Source organism: Artibeus jamaicensis, unplaced genomic scaffold (genome assembly GCF_021234435.1).
Source record: "Artibeus jamaicensis isolate MK-2021 breed Jamaican fruit bat unplaced genomic scaffold, CSHL_Jam_final scaffold_369, whole genome shotgun sequence".
NCBI classification, from domain to species: domain Eukaryota; kingdom Metazoa; phylum Chordata; class Mammalia; order Chiroptera; family Phyllostomidae; genus Artibeus; species Artibeus jamaicensis.
In genome coordinates, this window is record NW_026522042.1 from 39,347,084 (window position 1) to 39,366,648 (window position 19,565).

The window sequence follows — 19,565 nt, forward strand, 5'->3', positions numbered from 1 at the left end:
CTGCTTTTTCTATTTACAAGTAAATGACGAACATCTCCAGGGGGGGAAAATGAGTCTCTGATCTCTGTATGCCCAGTACTTATCAGTATAGAGTGTTTGCCATGCTAGGCATTCAATAAAGGTTTGTTGAAGAAAGGATACAGTGGCATTTTTATGAACACTATTCATAACTCTTCAACCTAGTCTAATTGAAAGTGACATAGGGTTCTATAATTTGAGAGTAGTAAATACAGACACACACAGTTTGTTCACTGCTCACTTACTAATGGTTTGGCCTCAGAGAACCACAAACAGGTGTGTATTAAGTGTGAAGCATGGGGATTCATCTAAGGGATTTTAGCTAACAGATGATATGGAGAAAATAGGGATGTGTGTGAGGAATAGGTCTGTCGCCCCAAAAGCAATTGCCTCAAAGTGTTCAGACAATGCAGTTACAGACACAATTCAAAACAAGAATTATGTCTGCATCTGGTGAAAATGACATATGTTGGATAATAAGGATGTAAACCAAATATCGATTATCTGCTTATAGATGTTGAATGTGTTGAACAGTGGTATTAGTACATACAACCTTTACTATTACAGACTGCTACTGCTTATCTGTGATATTTCTAAAACGAGTAATACCACTTGAATTTTACTAAAATATCAATACTCATATATACTATGGACTGGAAGTGACCTTGGAGATAATCTGGTACAACATGTTATAGATGAAAAACACCAAGGCCCAGAGATGCTAAATGACTTTGCTGGAAGTCACACAGGTGGTGAGAATGGCCAGGACTTGTTGGATTTTTCTATTAAATTTACTTTTTCTTCTGCTACATACTGCAGGAAATTTTACTAATTTTTCCAAAATATACTAGTGAGATTTGTATCCAAGCCCAATAATAGTAATATCACTTTAAAAGAAAATGACTTGAGTAAAAATAAATTTATTTTATTCAGATGAGATATTTCACAAACTACTCTCATATGATAAAAATTTACTTAAGAATAATTCCAAGACTGTTTCCAGGGGGAAATAATTATTGAGCATTAAAATCTTTTAATTTGCATTCAATATAGTTAATTGCAGCTGGATTTTATGTGACTCTTCTGAACCATTATTCACCGAGTCATCATTGTGAAAAAACTTAGCCAAACTGTAATCTTGACAACTAACACAAACAAAACTTACAGATAATTAACCCTGCTCACTCAACTGTCGTATTGAACCATGTTACACACTCAGTGGGGTAAGGCCACCCTTTATACACAGCACTTTCCAATCATTTAAAAAGCTAATCTTACTGTTTTTTTCATGTTGATAGCCAAAGACCTGTATTTTCAGAAAATACAGATTTCAAAAATACATAAAATAAAGCAATGGCAAAATGAGCCTTTAAAAACCTAATAGCTCTGTGTTTCTCTCCAAAGAACTGACTATACCTAACTTAAAGAAGACAATCTCTTTCTGTGGCCCTGTGACTAAAATTGGCCATGGAAAAGCTATCGGTGTGAGGCTGCCATGGCTATAGTGGTACAGGATGGGTGCGCGTGTGGCATCCCTGAACTTGAGCATGGTAAGCATATATTAAGTGGAATTATGAGGCTCTCCCAAGCTTACTGAGGTCATGCCAGGGAGGGGTGTTGGGTGAAGAAAGAATGAGTACACCTTTCCAGCCTGTGTGGTTATGTGTACTTACCTGATTTCACCATAATGAATTCATCTGAAGCCATGTCTGTAGGTTATCGATTTGAAAATTTGTAACTGCACCACAGTGAGGTACCTGCCATCTTTGGTACTGTGCACTGATAATGGATTGACTTCTGATGCTGCTACAATGAAAAGTATTAAGTTATGGGCATAAGTGATACCTGAATATTAAGCAAAGTAACTAACACTGATCATTGTGTTTTAAAATGTAAAACACACTTATATCTACTATGTGTTTGCAAATTCTTACCCATATAAAATTTCCATTGTTATATAAAGACTTTCATGATGCAACTCCCTGGTTCTGAAGTTTTAAAAAGTACAGAATGAAATTCTTAACCCTAAATTTTTGTCACTGCTCCTGAGGTTTATGACTGAAATAACAGAGAGAAACACTCCAAACCGGTCATTTATGAAACCATAAATTCAGTGTGAAACCTGCTTCAAAACTACAAATTATTTCAGACAAATAAATATGTTCACATTTATAAAACATTTTCCACATTACTCATATAGAAACAAGCTCCATAAAATTTATATACTGGATACAACAAAAGTCAGCTCTAATGAAGATTTAGCTGTCATCTTTCTCAATAAAAAGTTCTGTGTTTGAGGTATCACTTTGAGACATGCCAATATGGCACATTTGTAAAACCACCCCAGAGTCTATCCTAAAAATCCTGCCCAACACAACATTATCTCTGTGAGACTTACTAACAGGCTGAACTAGATTTGTCTTTTTAAAGAGGAAGAAATATTTTCATAGTTATAAAAACAAAGGAGGCAGGTACTAGCTGCATGTCATAAAACAATGAAACTTTGTTATATTTTCATTATCCTCTTCCTGTTGATACCATTCATTCAAAAAGTCCTTGTCAAGATCAATAAATCAGCTTCATCTTCTATGACTTTAAAAAAAAGCCAGAGATTAAAAAACAAGTGAAGAATATTATCTTACATTATCATAGGATATAAAAATCTACTCAGTTTATCAGTGTCAAGAGGGAAGCATCCTCCCCTACCTTGCTGTATCACTGGAAGGCAGACACTTGATTCAGGAATACTCACTGACCGGCCAGGTAGATTACCTATGTAGCCTGTAGTAAAGCCATTTACAATCAACTTAGGAAGTAAAAAATACTAGTCAAACATGGAGACACAAATACCAAAACTGATGTGTTTTGCATCTATAGATAATCATACTTGTGGCATGGCCATCAAGTAGCAAGACTAATTCAATACTTCATAATCACAGTACATTAAAAATATATTGCCAGAGGATAATGGTCCTATATATGAAAAAAAATGTTTATCTGGACAAGCCTGTGATTTATTGGAAAGCAAAATTATATAGCAAATTCCAAGAAAGGTGAAATGATTTTCAAAATCAACGTTTAAATGTAATGGCTTGAGCCACAGTCTCAGTTACTTTCTGGAGACTTCAGAAGCAGTAGGGGTGGAAGAATGCTTTTCCTTTTTTCTCTTCTTTTTTTCCTTTTTGTGATGTTTCCCCTTTTTGGACTTGTTCTTTTTTTCTTTTTTCTTTTCTTTCTTCTGATATTTTTGTTTCTTTTGTTTTGAAGTGTCCTCTTCAGCTGAACTCGATGAGTAAGACCTATGGGCAGTAATATACACTGACTGATGATTGCATTTATGGCTGATAGGTAAATTTAAATGGATTTGATCTGCCTTAAATCCTTCTTGGAGCAAGGCTGGGGTATAAACAAAGAAAGTCAAAATGTGCTTTGTACACTTGTATTCTCTTAAAATGCTGAATTTAGAATTTCTTGCTACTTGGCCACAGAAACTGACAAAACAAGTATCTCTATTCTGCTCAACTCTTGGTATATAAGTTATGCAGTTATAGTTACATAATTTTAAATTTTGGTAAGAATGAAAATTATTTTTCTGCTTTTCACTTTCTCATCCTTCATACCCTTCAAAACCTTGTTAAGCAAACTAAGCTGCATTTACCAAGCCTCATTATACACACAATTCACTTGTGCATGAAGTAATTTGTTGGCATATTCCAGCAATTTCAACCTTTTTCATCTCATGGAACACATACACTAATTACTAAAATTGTGTGGCACACCAAAATATATTATTTTTGCTGTCCTGACAAAAATAGATATGATTTTAATTTGTTTATACTGGAGAGCTATTGTGTTGGCTGTTGTCATTTTTTTTGACAATTTGAGGGAAAAGAGGTCCGTGCCCCTGACTTAATAGTCAGGTATTGCATGTTGTAAAAATTCTGTGGCACACTGATTGAAAATCACTGGCATAGTCTCTTAAAAGAGTCACAAAAGGATGCAATTATATTTATAAAAAGGGTTATAATTATGTACCTCTGTATAAATGAATAAAAGCTGAAAATTAATAAAATAAAAGTATTTATTAACTATTTTGATTTTCAAGTTAAAGTACTTGATTCCTCCAGACGCCGAGTGATACAGATGAACACTTTCATCTCAAAATAATGTTCACTCACTGCAAAAAAGATACTTTTAAATGTATAGATGAATGAGGATGATGTGTCATTAAACTTTTAAAATATTACTGTAATACTAAATTGAATGAAAAACTGTAGAAGTCCTTCCTCTAATATTAAAAAAGAATAAAAAACAAAAGACAGAAAAGCTCTTTCTTCAGAATCTATATGAAATGTGTAACAACCTACCCATATGTAAACCCCAAATATGTGTAAAAGACAGAAACTGAGTTAGTTCAAAATGAAATAGGCATCTCAAGAGCTAGTTCAGTGATCTAGACATGAGACGTTAAAACCCCAACTAAAAAAATCTGACGCAGACACAAAGAGGAGAAAAAGCAAACTGGTGAGCCTGCAGGTTGTGACTGGGGTGCGCCCCCACTGCTGTCTTCCCTTCTCCTTCTTGCCTACTTACCTACGACTCCTGGCCATTTCAGTAGCTTATTTTTAATGCAGTCTCCTTCTCTATTTTGTCTCTATTATTCTCTTCTTTGTTTTCCTGTTTTAAAGACCTTGTGTGACCTTTGGATTCTGACTAGAGCTGCTTTTCTGCCTACCCAACTCTTTCCCTTTGGATTTTTGGTTCTGGATTCTCATTTTTAAGGCAAAACATTAGACTTCGGTACAGTAACTCTATTAGGTGGTATTACCTCTGGTAAGTGTACCTGGAAGAGTTCATATAATTTCAGGCTGTCTGAGGTTTGCAGGCCCAAGAGAGAAAAGCTAGAATAAGTAATCTGTTACTACAAAACAAGTATATTAGGTTTGAAAGAAGAGATAATCTAACTTTTCCTATAAGCAATCTACCTTCCAGTGGGAATGCCAGTAATTCAACAATGTACTAGTCAGACCACACAATACACTGAGTCTACCTTCCTATTAGTTTTTCCATTAAAGATTATTATTGAACTAGAACTTGAAAGCAAGCTAACTTCTAATTTATAAAAGAGCTGAGGTGTTGAAATGTATATATTAAATGCTCCATAAGAACTACACAGTGACAGCACCTGATCTGCAGAACCTACCACCAAAGCCAAACTGGTGTTGCCAAATGCTGTAAATGCGGTAAATAATGTCTCTATGCATATGTTTGCTCTAGTATGAAGGAAACTGCACTCATTAACCATGAAAAACGTTGCTCATTAATTCTGTTGATCTATTTCTTTAACCAGCTAATTGTTAAAAGAGTTGATATAAAAATTTACAGGTAGCTGATGAAGGTTTTGAATGACCTGAAGGAATTTTTAGCATGACATGTGTGTATATAAATCCTATTAACCAATTATTTTTTTAGACAAGGCAATAATATTTTGCAAATACAAATATTTAATCTCCGACTTCATACACATGAAGACAAATATGTATGTGAAGAATTTAGACATATATTCCATTAAAAGATTGGCTGATGTTCTGAAACTTAAAATTCTAGAATATATAAAAGGCAGGGGTGTTATTTATTCTTGATTTGCTCAAAAAAAGAACATTTAAAGTGACTAAATGTTGATTTTATTTTTGAGTCCTGAAAAGAAGGACTTCTGTTATTTTACTGAAACAGTTAGGCATCCAACTCTGTTTGAGGAAAAGAGAGTTAAACTAGACTACACCGGAAACAATGTAATCCATCCTAGAGTCACAGTCCTGATTTTTAAAAAATGATGTTTAAAATAATACCTTTTCCTTTTTTTTTTCAACTTGGTTTTCTCTTTGCTTTTTTCTTTTTTCTTCTCCTCCTCTTCATTTATTCCTGTGTTGATGGGAAAGAATCAGGTCACCATAGGTCTATGTACTGATATGGTTACATTTTTTTATTTTGGTTGATGATTTTCACTGGTTAGGATATTAGACATTCCTTGTATCAATTTTCCCTTTCCTGATTTTTTAAAAACTGAAGTATAACTGACATATAATGTGATATTAGTTTTTTCAATATCTGAAAATAGCGAAATGATCACTACAATAAATCTAGTTCACATCTGTCACCATAAATACTTACAAAAATAGTTTTTCTTTTGATAAAAACATTTAAGATCTACCTTATCAGCCTTCAAATATACAATACAGTAATATTAACTCTAGTCACCATGTTGCATATTACACTGCCATTACTTATTTATTTCACAATTGAAAGTTTGACCCCTTCGCCCATTTTACCTCTGCCCCCAACCCTGCCTCCAGCAACCATCCATCTGTGCTCAGTATCTATGAGCATAACAATTTGCTTCTTTCCTTTTAGATCACACAGACAAATGACATCATATGGTATTTGTATTTTTCTGACTTATTTCATTTAGCATAATGCCTTCAAGATCCATTGATTATTTTTATTACATGCTTTTTATGGAAATTTCAAATACTAATAAGTACACTGAGTAAAAAATTCTAGTACTTTTAATGTTAATTCCTATAGCAAATCAATTTTTGATTGGGTACCATTCCAAGCCTTAAAAAAACAAAACCATACAATCAAGTACAGTTCTTTAATTTTCTTTTCCATACAAAACTGGGGTCATGGGGTCCCAGGATCAGAATTCTAGGGTCGCAGGACGATAACAGCAGACAATATTTATGTGATTGGTGTCCTGGAAGAAGAGGGTACACACTGTTCTCTAACTTACTTTTTTTTGGCACACAATTTGGTGTGCATTCTTCTAGGCTTCCTTTCTCTATACATAACCAAATGTACACATACAATCACTTATACAAACTTTGCTACATAAAGTCCTATATATTTTTTCTTTTGCCTATGGCCATACCATCCTGAAAATGCCCGATCTCGTCAGTTTTTTAAAATAAACATCCTTTATTAGGTTGATGAAAATTCCTAGTTTGCTAACAATTTCTATCAGAAATGGAAAATGGACTTCCTCAAATAATTTCTTCAAATATTGTAATTATCATATAGGAGTTTTTAGTCTGTTAAAAATGGAGAATCACATTGACTGATTTTTGAATGTCAAATAAAATCTCATCTTACTGGGATACACTCTACTTGGTCAAAACATAGTATCATTTTTACATATTATTGGACTTGATTTGCTAAAATCATTTTAATTGCTTAAAATTCTCTTTGTATCTATATTTATGTGAGTAGTTTTCTTGTAGATAAAATATGGTTTTATCAGGGTACTGCTGGTTTTAAAAATTGAGTTGAAAACTATTTCTTCCTATTTAATTTGGATAAGATTTTATGTAGAAATGGTATTATTTCTCCTTTAAATATTTGCTAAAATTCATGAAAGAAGCCAATCAGCTACGGACATTTCTAAACTGAACATTTAACTTCTCTAATAAGTGCAGGCCCTTTTCCATTTACTTTTTGGAAGTTTTGGTACCCTGTGTCTTTCACAGGTCCGTTTTATCTACGTTGTTGAATTTACTGGCACCAGGTTGTTTACAATATCCCCTTATTTTAGTATCTGTACAATCTGTCCTATTGTCACTTCTTTAATTTCTGATATTGATAATTAATGACTTTTTAAAATCTGATCTGTTTGAATAACAAATTTTCAATTTTACAGATTTTTTAAAAAAAAATAGCGTTTGGCCTGGCTGGTGTAGCTCAGTGCATTGAGTGAAGGCCTGAGAACCAGACAATCGCGGTTCGATTCCCAGTCAGGGCACATACCGGGGTTGCAGGCCGGTTCCCTGCAGGCCAGTTCCCAGCAGGGGACGCACGAAAGGCAACCATACATTGATGTTTCTCTCCCTCTCTCCTTCCCTTCCCCTCTAAAGATAAATAAATAAAAATCTTTAAAAAGAAAAAAAAACAGTGTTTGGTTTCATTGATTTTTTCTATTTTTTTGTTTTCCATTTTGTTATTTCACTTCTATTACATCCTTTCTTCTGCCTATTTCAGGTGCCATTTACTCTTCTCTTTGTTGTGTGTAACAGGAGAAGCTGAAAGTTATGACTTTGAGACATTTCGTCTTTTCTTATACAGGCATTTAGTGCTGTGAGTCTGTCTAAGGCCCTGAGTGCTGCTTTAGGCCCTTCCATAAATGCTGTGTTGTGGTTTTATTCTCATCCAGTTCAAAATATTTTCTAACTTCCTTTTGTTTTCTTTTTTTCTCTTTGACCCCTGGGTTATTTAGAAGTGTGTTAAATTACAAACATTTGGAAAATTTCTAGGAAGTTATGTTATTGATTTTTTTAAAAGACTTTATTTATTTATCTGTAGAGGGGAAGGGAAGGAGAGAGGGAGAGAAACATCAATGTATGGTTGTCTCTCATGTGTCCCCTGCTGGGAACTGGCCTGCAGGGAACCGGCCTGCAACCCAGTATGTGCCCTGACTGGGAATCGAACCGCGATTGTCTGGTTCGCAGGCCCGCGCTCAATCCACTGAGCTACACCGGCCAGGGTCTGTTATTGATTTTTAATTTAATTTTCTTGTGGATAAAGAATATGTTCTGAATAACTAGAATCATTAAAAATTTCTTGAGAGTTGAATTACAGCACAGAATTAGGTCCATCTTGGTAGATGTTCTGCATGTACTTGGAAAAAAAAGTATATTTTGTTGTTTGGTAAGATGTTCTATAATTGCTAGATATGTCAAATTGGTTGAAATGTTATTCAAGTCTTCTATATCTTCTCTGATATAATGCCTATTTGTTCTATCAATTATTGAGAGGTGTGTTGAAACTTCCAACTATAATTGTAGATTTGCGTATCCACAAAAATTTTCCCTGGTAGTTCTATCAGGGGTTTGCTTCATAAATTTTGAATTTTGTTTTTAGGTCTGTAAACACTTAGTATTTATACGTCCTCTTGATTAACTGACACTTTTATCATTATGGAAAAAAAAACCAAACTCTTTATCCATAGCAATATTCTTTGTACTTGATCTGACATTAAAAGTTACTTTAGCCCTGGCAGATGTGGCTCAGTGGATTGAGCATTGGACTGCATAGCATAGGGTCACAGGTTTGATTCCCAGTCAGGGCACATGCCTGGGTTGTGGGCCAGGTCCCCAGCAGGGGGCACGTGAGAGACAACCACATATTGATGTTTCCCTCTCTCCCTTTCTTTCCCACTCTCTAAAAATAAAGAAATAAAATATTTAAAATATGTACTTTAGCTGTCTCTTGAGTAGCTGTCTTTTTTTGGGTAGCTATAATAAATTCAGAATGACTAATTGTAAACATGTTAAAAAGATGAGAGATTGTGAGTAACTAAGCAAAGAAAACAGTAGCTATGGGGATCGTTTCCTTGTCCATTTAAGAATGATGAATAAGGAGTCACAGATAAGATTACATAGAGATGAGTAATCAACAAAACAAACAAGCAAGCAAAATATAACCAGAGACATTGAAATTAAGAACAAACTGACAATAACCAGAGGGGAGATGGGAGGGGATAATGGGGAGGGGGAGGTAAAAGGGTTTTCAGGAACAACTATAAAGGACACATGGACGAAACCAAAGAGGGTAGGATCAAGAGTGGGAATTGGGGATGGCTGGGGTTGGGGGGAGGTGTGGGGGGAAATGCAGACAACTATACTTGAACAACAATAAAAAAATATGGGGGAAAAAAGATTACATAGAGAAATCAGTTCTAATAAAGACAAAATAATCCTAGGATTGAAGAACTACTTATTCTGAGCCGTACACCCTCAGGAACTAGCAGTACTGATAACAGGATACGAGAATGCGAGCACTGGACACAAAAGTTTGTTTTAGAGAGTTCGGTGCTGCTACACTACCACTCTGAGAACTATTCCACCTCTATTCTTCAAGGTTCTTTCTGAGACAGGATGTTAAAATGTACATGGGCATAGCAGGAAAAAGAATATGAGTTTTTTCAAAATAATAATTTCTTGGAAAAGGACACAATCAGCCTTATGACTCATTATGATCAGCAGGAGTGGGGGTCTCCAAGCAACACAAAGGAGCTGGAAGTTAGGATCCAGCACTTACACAGAGATTTGGGGAGAACGGAAGATCTGTCCTAGCAGCACAAGCAGGCTCAGCTACTGTATCTTTGTTTGCAAACCTGTCACCAGGCTTGTAGCTACTCCAGCTACTTTTAAATAGCTGGGTGGGCAGTTTCAAACCCAGGTCCATTAATCTAAATTTCTTATTCCCTCTTGTATCTGCCAACTACTTAGCAAATAGCTGTCTTTAAAAAAGTACATTCTGAGTCATAAATAGGCTTTACTCCAATCATTGTGTGAATTCATTTAAGCCCTATCTTCATAAAGCCTGAGACCACTATTGTAAGTCATTCATTTGAATTTTATTCCAGCAGTTACTAAACGGAAGGAGAGAGACAATTATGGCAACATGAAACTACCTGATTTTGGTATTTTCTCTAATGCAATTTTCTGTATCAACAATCTTTAAATAGCATCAATTATAAATTTAGCGCAAAATTCTCTTAAACCAAACAAGCCAAGAAAACCAAACTAGACCCAAAAATCCCAATGTCATCAAAATACAACATTTCTTTTCCAGACTAAACAAAAAGAATATTGCAAAATATTAAGGAGTGAAATAGGAGAGAAATAGGAGAGGACTATCTTCTAATGCCAGGCAAATTGCTAATTAATTTAAGAATCCACATTCTTGAATTTCTTGGCTTCTTTGTAAATACCAAAATTTATGCATATCACAACATAAACGGGTCTTTAGATATTTGCTACTACCATGAACAATTCCAAAGTTTCTTCAGGAAGTTCAGAACACAGCCTGGAACCTCCACAAGCTTCCTGAAGACCTGCATGCACAGCAGCGAGTGAGCGGGGACTCGGGACCCTCACCCTGCGCTGTCTGACCGGCAGCTTCCTGTCCGCAGCCCCAGGGAGCCACGTGCTCAGGAGGCGTGGGCCCAGCTGGTCAGAGTGTAATAGGGCAACAGCACTTGTTCCCGCCCACGTCGGGTCCTGCTCTCAGTGCCCTACTCTGCACAAAACACTGGAGTTTGTGATGTAGACTTTGTTTTAAATGAAAGATATTAAAACATTTAAATCTTTAAATGGAACATACTATTAAATGCATTGAAAAATAAGCAATATAGTAGAAGCAAATATATACATATGGGGCAAAATAGAAAACAGAACTTACACGAAAATAAATCTTGAGTCTTGTTTTTGTGGTGGCATTTCCCTCCCTCCCTTTTCATGATTCTATTTCATAACAGCAGAACAACTATCTACATCAGTACACTAAGAATTCTTTGCTTTCTCTTCATTCTATTTTTATTTTGTCATTAAAACAAACAAACAAAAAACCTTAACCATATACAAGATAGATAGTTTTTACAAGAGTTCGCTACCTCCAAGGACCAAAGGAAGGATTCAAAGAACTCCCAGGACCACCTGAAAGATGCGGGATGAAAACTTACACTCAACGTCAGTGTTTTACCCTCACCCCTTTAGGGATCTGAGCAGTATCAGAAAGTTATCAGCGGAACTAAGAATACAACCTTTCCATTCTCTTCCTCCAACTACTCAGGAACCAACCTATTGTTTACTTGGGAAGGGGTGGGTCACCGGGCTTGCATTAAAGTGACCATGAAAGAAAGAAACATCCCTCTTATAAAACTTTATTATTGAAATCTGCATGATATACTGAATGAGCACTGTTCTGGGTCAGAGTCATAAGACTTGGAAACAGGTTCTGGGACTATGCACGAGCATATCCTTTTAAAAAAGAAAAAATGTTAGATGGAGTCTGTCATTCTCAATGTGAGGTTAGAGGAAAGCTGATTCTAATAAGGAAGGTTACCAACTACTTATCCTGGAGTTTATATGTTTATCCCTTCCCCTGCATCCCAGGGTGAGTCTGTCCCAAGTCTTCTGATTGAAAAATCACCTCTAGAATAGACCACTCCACTACTCAGGATGGGAGTGTACTTTATCCTTCAAGACTGATGTGATAAGGAAAATATAAAGATAAGAACAGACAGATGACCTTTAATGTCAGCAAGCTGCATGTTATACTGAAAACACTAGAGGACTAGCAGTCAAGAAACCTAGGTCTTGGTACTGATTTGGAGAAGTTACCTGTCTTCTTTTTCTTCTTTTATAAAACTGAGTATTTAAACTATGTGTTCTCTAAGATTCTTCCCAATTCGAAAATTCTATGCGTTAAGTTTTTTAAAAACCAGGGCAGCTTAGACAGATGGGATAGAAGCTGCCATTGTGGAAAGGACAGGCTCAAGCAAACTAAGAGGACAGCTAGATCAGGAGTGGAAACATAGAAATGAAGACCTCAAGGAGGGTTAGCAACAGAGGAGTGGGAGGAGGAGAAGGGGGGAGAAGGTACAGAAAATAAGTAGCATAGACAGTAGATAGAAAATAGATAGGGGGGAGGGCAAGAATAGTATGGGAAATATAGAATCTAAAGAACTTGAGACCCATGGTCATAAACTAAAGGGGGGGTAATGGTGGGGATGGGGGGTAGGGTGGAGGGGAATGAAGGGGGGAACAGAACTGTAATGGCATAATCAATAAAAATAAATAAATAATTTTTTAAAAAGCTAAAAAAAAAATTTAAAAAAGAATTAAAAAAAAAAAAAAAAGGACAGGCTCAGGCTTTCTGCCCTAGAAACTTCGGTTCCACTCCATGCAGTTTGGCTGCTCGCTTTACCGGCCTGGGATCGCCCTTCACAGCACCCAAGGCGCTCCCTTCTCATCACTTCCATTTCCTATAGCCCATGACTTCCTTTCTGGGTCTACTCCCCGACTTCCATAGGAAACCTCTGGAATAAGGGTATGTGAGAGGTAAATCTTCCAAAACTTGGATAATTTGGTTGGGTGTATCATTCTAACTTGGATATAAGTTTCCTTCAAAAATCTGAAAGCATTGTTCACACCTACTAGCTTACAAATATAGCTTTAGAGAATACAAAGCTATTCCAGCTCCTGACTTTGTCTACAACCTGTCTTAACCTTGGCTCTGGCAAGTTTGAGTTATGTTCTCCTTGTTTCCTATGGTATGAAGTTACACGACTTTGTGCCTTTGTGTGGATCTATTTTTAATGTTGTGCTTGGTACTTACTGAATCTTTTCATCTGGAAACTAATGTCCTTTAGTTCTTGGAAATATTTTCTGTTTTCTCTTTTTGTGACTCATTTGAATGAATTATTTCCTAGACTGATCCTTCAATTGTCTTTTTCTCTCGTTTTGCTAAGATTCTTTAATCTTTACCACATTTTTATGTCTGTTTCTTTTTAATTTGTAAAAGTTCTTCGTGTGTGTGTGTTCTTTTTATAGTACCTTATTCATGTTTTATGGCTGCTGTACCTTATCCTTCCATAAAACTGGATATTAATTACTTCTCTTAGGTTTTCCTATCCCTTCACCGACTACATTCTTCAAGTTGATTTTTTTTTCATTTGTTAGATTTGGTATTTGTATTTCAGGCTAGAGTCTTTCCTCAGAAATTCGGTGCTCCTTGGTTGTCAAAAAAGATGGGTGGAAGCTTTCAGCAAGCAAAGGCTGGAAATCTGGACTTCACTGGTAATCTGGCCAGGCCACGTTCTCGAAGAACCTTGACATCAGTATCTTTATTACTTTCTTCTTAGATGAGCAGAGTCCCCGGAGGTGAATTTCAAATCTTAGGACTAGGTGGTATGTGTCTGGGAACCAAACAGTGGAAGACTGCTGAAAGGTTCTCACCATTCTGTATGTACCCCTAACTCACTGCTCTTGCCTGTGTTTCGTACATCCCTATTTAAGGAGCCTTTGTCTTACCCTGTCTGGAAAACTGATCGATAGTAGTCAGCTCAGGTGATGGGGGAGGCCCCCTGGCTTCAGAGTAGGAGGAAGGAACTGAGCATCTAACTCCTTCAGATTTTTCAACCAATCCCTCTGTTTTTAATCTTTCATAATTCCTCAATTACAAAGGTATCTAAGGATACTCATTATCAATTCTTTAGGAGGTTTCAAAGTGCCTATCGGGTAACTACTCAGATTTCTTCTGTTTCATTGTTAAAGGATGTATCTTTCCCAAGTATGCAGCCTGTTATCACTAAAAGACTAGCATTCCAGCGAAACTTTGTTACTATTGCTTCTTATCCCATTTTCTTTGCCCTTGTCAGTTTATGTCTTAAAAAAAAAAAATCTTCTACTATCATTTCAGGGATGTTTCAGGAGGGATGCCTTCACCCTGAAGCCATGCAGACACATGCAGGGGGACCTGTTTGTCCTTTTCTGCCCTCTCACTTTCCCAGTATCCTGACATCTGCCCTGTTCACTTCCTTTCACTGGATAGAACATGGAAAGCTTACAAATTTCTAAAGTGTTTATTGTTATCTGATGACCTAAATGAGTTTAAACTTCCTGTGTTTCTCTCATCCCATGCCTAAACCCATATTCGAATACTGTCTTTTGCTTTTGTGTGACGCCTACCATGTGACATTTTGTAGTTTACAGTCAACCTCACATTTAATCCCTAAAACCCCACTGCAAAGATAGGCCATTTTATACACAAGATGGGAAAGAAATGGTTAAACAGGTCTGTGATCTCTTTTCTTTGGGGAGGGAGAGGAAGAGCCTCCCAGGAAAGAAATTTTTTTACACAAGTGCTAATTACAGACCTCCTGGAAACAAATACATGGTATCCGCTAGCTAGAGAAGCCTTTTCGGGAGGGAAGAGGGCAGTGAAATTTATTTTCTCACAGTTCTGAAAGCTAGAAGTCAATAATCAAGCTGTGGGCAAGAGAATCCTTATTTACAGACTGCTTACAGCAGAAGGTACCTAGTTTGTCTAAGACTGTTCATGATTAACAATCCTGGAATGGACAGATTTACGGGCATGGCTCCCTGGAAAATGTAATTATCCACACAAAACGGAGATGTTTTATGATTAAAGTGACTTCTTTTGTGTAAGTACTGTGGAAACTTCTTGTGTTAATTCTGGCTAGCGTGGGTTCTGAAGTACAAAACACCTGGGGACTGCACTGGCCATCCCGGAACCCTGCTGCTTTGCCTGTGCCTCATGGTCATCTATGTATCTATATTCTTAGTAAAGCTGGATACTGGCTGAGATCTCTGATTTGAATCAGTGCGATTTAACAGCCCAGTCTTCTGTGTTATTCCGCAAGGAAACTGAGGTTCCGAGTGGTAAAGTGACTTGCTGAAAGTCACATGCTAAACCATGGCCAAATAGGGCTAGAAACCAAGTGTTAAATCAGACTTTTGCCCCATGGAACACACCACACAGTGTGATGGAACGACAGAACCTGGGCTCTGCAATAAAGACAGACCTGCCTGTGGTCCTGTAACTGACCAGCTGTTTGATTTTGGGCAATTTACTTCCAATGTTCAAAGCCTGTTTCCTTGCCTACGCAGGAGTTCTTACATTAAACAGAAAAGATGCCTTCATGATAAATACAATGGAAAACAGATGAACATGACATAGTAGAGCAGAACATTTAGAAACATTTTGAGAGGATGAAGACGAAAAAAGCATTGCTTACTTTTTTCTTGTAATGCCTGCAATTTATTCAGCTCCTCATTCTCTTCATCACTCTCCTCACTGCTGGTACTGCTGACATCCAAAACTATGTCCCTTTGGGGGTCTACTCGGAGAAAATTGCGGCATTCAAAAGTCAGGTGACCGGCTAAGTAAAACCAAAAAATACGGGTGACAAAATGATAGATACAGTATATGTATTTTTTATTGCCTCAAGGCAAGCAACAAATTCCAATTTTAATACTATAATAAAATGTTTAGTTTCAACTTTTAATCAGCGGGTGGTAGTTCACTTTCCCTGACTATAATGCTCAGAGAGAACTTTTTCCTTTCTTCATCAGGGCTTCCAATTTAATAAGCATTTTTTTTTGAGTACTGAATCGCTGTATTCCCCCTTTTTATGTAATACATTTTTTCTTTTATGTACTAAAGAAAATATTCTCATATTCAGGATTTTATATTTAATTCCTTTGACATACTGTTTTCTTTTCATCTTTAGTACTCTACTCACGTAACTGCAGAGCCTTCGCATATTTAAAGGTACCGTAATAACACAACTCAATGTGGTCCTCTAAAAAATACACCTAAACGTGTGCTTCTACTTCATCTACCCCCATAAGATTCCTTCTCTAAGAAAATTACAACAGTTATCTACTTATAGCATGATGCCATTTTTAAAAAACATTGAGTATTACAAACACCAGAAAAGTGCAGGAAATAATAGAACCGACATCCAAGTGCCCAGCACCGCCCACTACCATTCTGTGGCATTCACCTGCAGTGTTTGCAAGGGAAACGCTCGCCTGCCTGCGCACGCACCACACAGCTGGAGAGCTCGTCCCATCCTTTGGAACTTGGACTTCACCCCGCTCTGTCTACGGTAGTTGCTATACAGAAGCTGGTGTGTCTCTTTCCCCAACACCATGTTATATTATTATTTTCTAAAACATAAACTCAATTTTGCTTACTTCTCATTCTGCAACTTGTTTCTGCCACTTAATGTTAATTGAGTGATTTATCTATGTTCATGGTAGATGACGTTATCTCATTTTACCTGATGACTAATGTCGCCTTGGATAAAAACATTTATTTACCCTTTCTACTACTGATAAGAGTGTCAGGCCGCTGCCAGCCCGTGGCTATTCTAAACCATGCTGAGACGTGCAGCAGCTCACGGCTCTTCATGCACATACAGCGCGGTTCCTCCAAAGCAGCAGCTTGCAATTTTTTTTGACTATGGCTGAATGATGGTAAAAAATTACAATGCAACCAAATACATTCACATACACATTCATATACAAATACACACTACGACACAACAGTCCAAACAAAAGTTACCTGAAGCATTACTATACTTGATATTCAGAAATACCAATGCTGACGGTAACCACGTAATTGATTTCACAACCCACAGATGGTAGGTGATTTACCACATGTCTGTGCTAGGGTTCATTTCTAGTTCTCCCATAATTTGAGGATGAAGTCCCTTAAAAAACTTCTAGATTTATACAAGAGCCTCTCCTGTTAGAGCCCCAACGTTGGGCACAGCCCCAGGCCTCATTTTTCATCCCCTGCATCCTGTCATGTCGTGAAAACAGAAGTTCAAGAACCCTGGGTTCAGCAGATACCCTCGACACCTACCTCTCACAATTTCTGCTTTCCTTTGTTGTTGCCCCCTGAGTATTCCTCATTTTCTTCCTAGCATGCTAATATGCCTAGAACAGGTACTGCACACTTTATCCGAGTTTCTCCACGGTTCACGGGAGGGTGCAACCTGCCATGCTGCTGGAATCAAGTTTCTGGTGTTGAGCCTTTCTTCCAAAGCAATCGCTGGGAAGTGCTCTTTTCAGACTCCAAACACAGGGAGTTTTCAGACTCCACTCTGGTTGAGTTCTAAATTTATTACACTGTTGTCAGAAAATGGGGTTGGTGTGATATAAGCTCACTGGCATTTGCTGGCACTTATTTTGTAGTCCACCACGTAATACATTTAGGAAGAGATTCCATATGTATTTTAAAAGAATATATATATATATCATTATTTGTTGAATAGGGTTCTATGTTTATTTTGTTCTTCAATTTTCTCCATTTGCTTTTTTGTTTAATAATTTATGACGGTGAAATTTTAAGTACCTCTATCATAGATTTATCCGTTTCTCCTTGGTACAGTTTTTGCTATACGTATTTTGAGATTATAAGTAAGCTGTCCAAGATCATTAATTTATCTTCTTGGTTGATTGTTCTTGAATATCTCTTTGTCTTTAGTACTGCTCTTGCCTCAAAAGTCTGATATTAAAATTGTTCTATTAGTGGTTAGTGTTTTTTGTTATTAGTTGAAACATATGAAGTTACAATTTTTATGAATAAAACAGCTGAATATCAATAATTTCAGCCTAATATCTACCTGTTCTTTTCCTCCATCCCTTTATATGAGAATTTCTATGTAGTTTTTAGTTTTTGATTTAGTTTTATTAATGTGATATGTAGCTGGACTTAAGGTTTTTAATTAATATAATACCAGACCAATTTTTAATGTTAATTTCCTAGCTTGGAAAAACAGTCTCTGCCTCACTGGGTAACATCCTCATAAATGGGATCAATGCCTTATAAAAGAGACTCCCCCATGTGAGGACCAGAGAAAAACTCTGTGACCTGGAGGAGGACCCTCGTGGGACCACAGTGGCACCCGATCTGGGGCCTTCAGCCCTGGCTCTGTGCACAAGACTCGTCTGCTGTTTAGAAGCTACACCTGCTGGTGTTTGTTAGCGCAGCCGCCATGGACTAAGACAGGAGTATGCTTTTCTCTTGTAAATTTCTTGAAAACAAAGACATCAACTCCTCTAAACTTTTGTTTGTTTGTTTCTCACCGCTCAGGCCTGAATCTACACAGTTTGTTTCATGACTGACAACTTTCGTTTCTTACAAATCTTATCTGTCACACCTGACAATGCCCTTCAATTTAAAAAGAAGAACAAAAAACTTTACTTCTTTGTCTTTTGTGATGCTGCCCACCCCTGCTCCCCCGGCCCCGGCACTGGACTTTCTCGGTTACTTGTCCTCAGCTCGTGCCTGTGTATTTTACTCCACACGTTGGTATTGTATTCCACAGAGAGGTGGTTATTGTTGTTCTAAAATGTGCTTATATAACAACACGTAGGCCAAAAAATGTGAGTGTGGAAAAAATGAGTGGTTATTTCTATGAAATAAAGCTGTACTTTTGGAAAGACTTGAAGTAAACGAATTGCTTTAAAAAGCAGTTTTCAAAATAGACACTGGCAAGAAGACTATAAACAACGGGGGGAAAATCTAGGACAATGAGAAAACAGTGCTGTTTCTCAAAGGCGCTGCCATGGTATTCTGGGGCAGACAATTCTTCATTGTCTGGGAACATCCTATACAGTGTAAAACATTTATAATCCCTGGACCCTACATGCTAAATGCCATACTGCTCCCCACCCCTATGGACGACTTTCAAAAAACCATCCAGAGATTTCCAGATGGCAGTACCACCCCTAGTTGAGAACGAATGATAGAAAAACTTTGCACTCAAATTTCTTTGTATCTTAACTAGTTCCCTATCTTCTTGTTTTGAAGAAACAAGCTACAGAAGTGGAAAATGCATTTCAGATATGATTTTCACTCAAAAGACTATGTGTAACGCAAATTAGCAGACCCAAAGACAAAGAAAAGGTCATGGCTATATATCAGTGGATTCGAATTTTAAGTTAAATGAAATGTTAAGGGTATTTGAGCATGTTTTTATTTCCTGTTTCTGTGATCAAATGCTCAACTCGAGTCTACGACCATAATTTGAGGCATGTGTTCCATGGAGACAGGCTTAGTGTCCTTGCAGCTTTTCAATATTCAGAAGTTGCCAACTTCAAAAAAAACCCCACCGTATTACAGAAATAACTATTCTTCTGATTTTGCTGAGGAACTCTGTCTGCCATGAA

General features: G+C 37.0%; 1 protein-coding gene across 3 annotated transcripts in view; it reads right to left on the reverse strand.

Moving 5' to 3' along the window:
• Positions 1–922: 922 nt before the first annotated feature.
• SREK1IP1 (SREK1 interacting protein 1) overlaps positions 923–19,565 on the reverse strand; it is a 31,181-nt gene continuing 12,538 nt past the window's right edge. For 2 of the 3 annotated variants that reach the window (XM_053657307.1, XM_037150767.2), the window contains 3 exons: positions 15,617–15,760; positions 5,868–5,940; positions 923–3,317 (listed from right to left, as the gene is read on the reverse strand). In XM_053657307.1, the coding sequence (XP_053513282.1) occupies positions 3,128–3,317; positions 5,868–5,940; positions 15,617–15,760 (407 nt within the window). In that variant the 3' untranslated portion in view covers positions 923–3,127. The remainder of the gene's footprint in view (positions 3,318–5,867; positions 5,941–15,616; positions 15,761–19,565) is intronic. The other variant, XM_053657306.1, reaches the window with a different exon arrangement.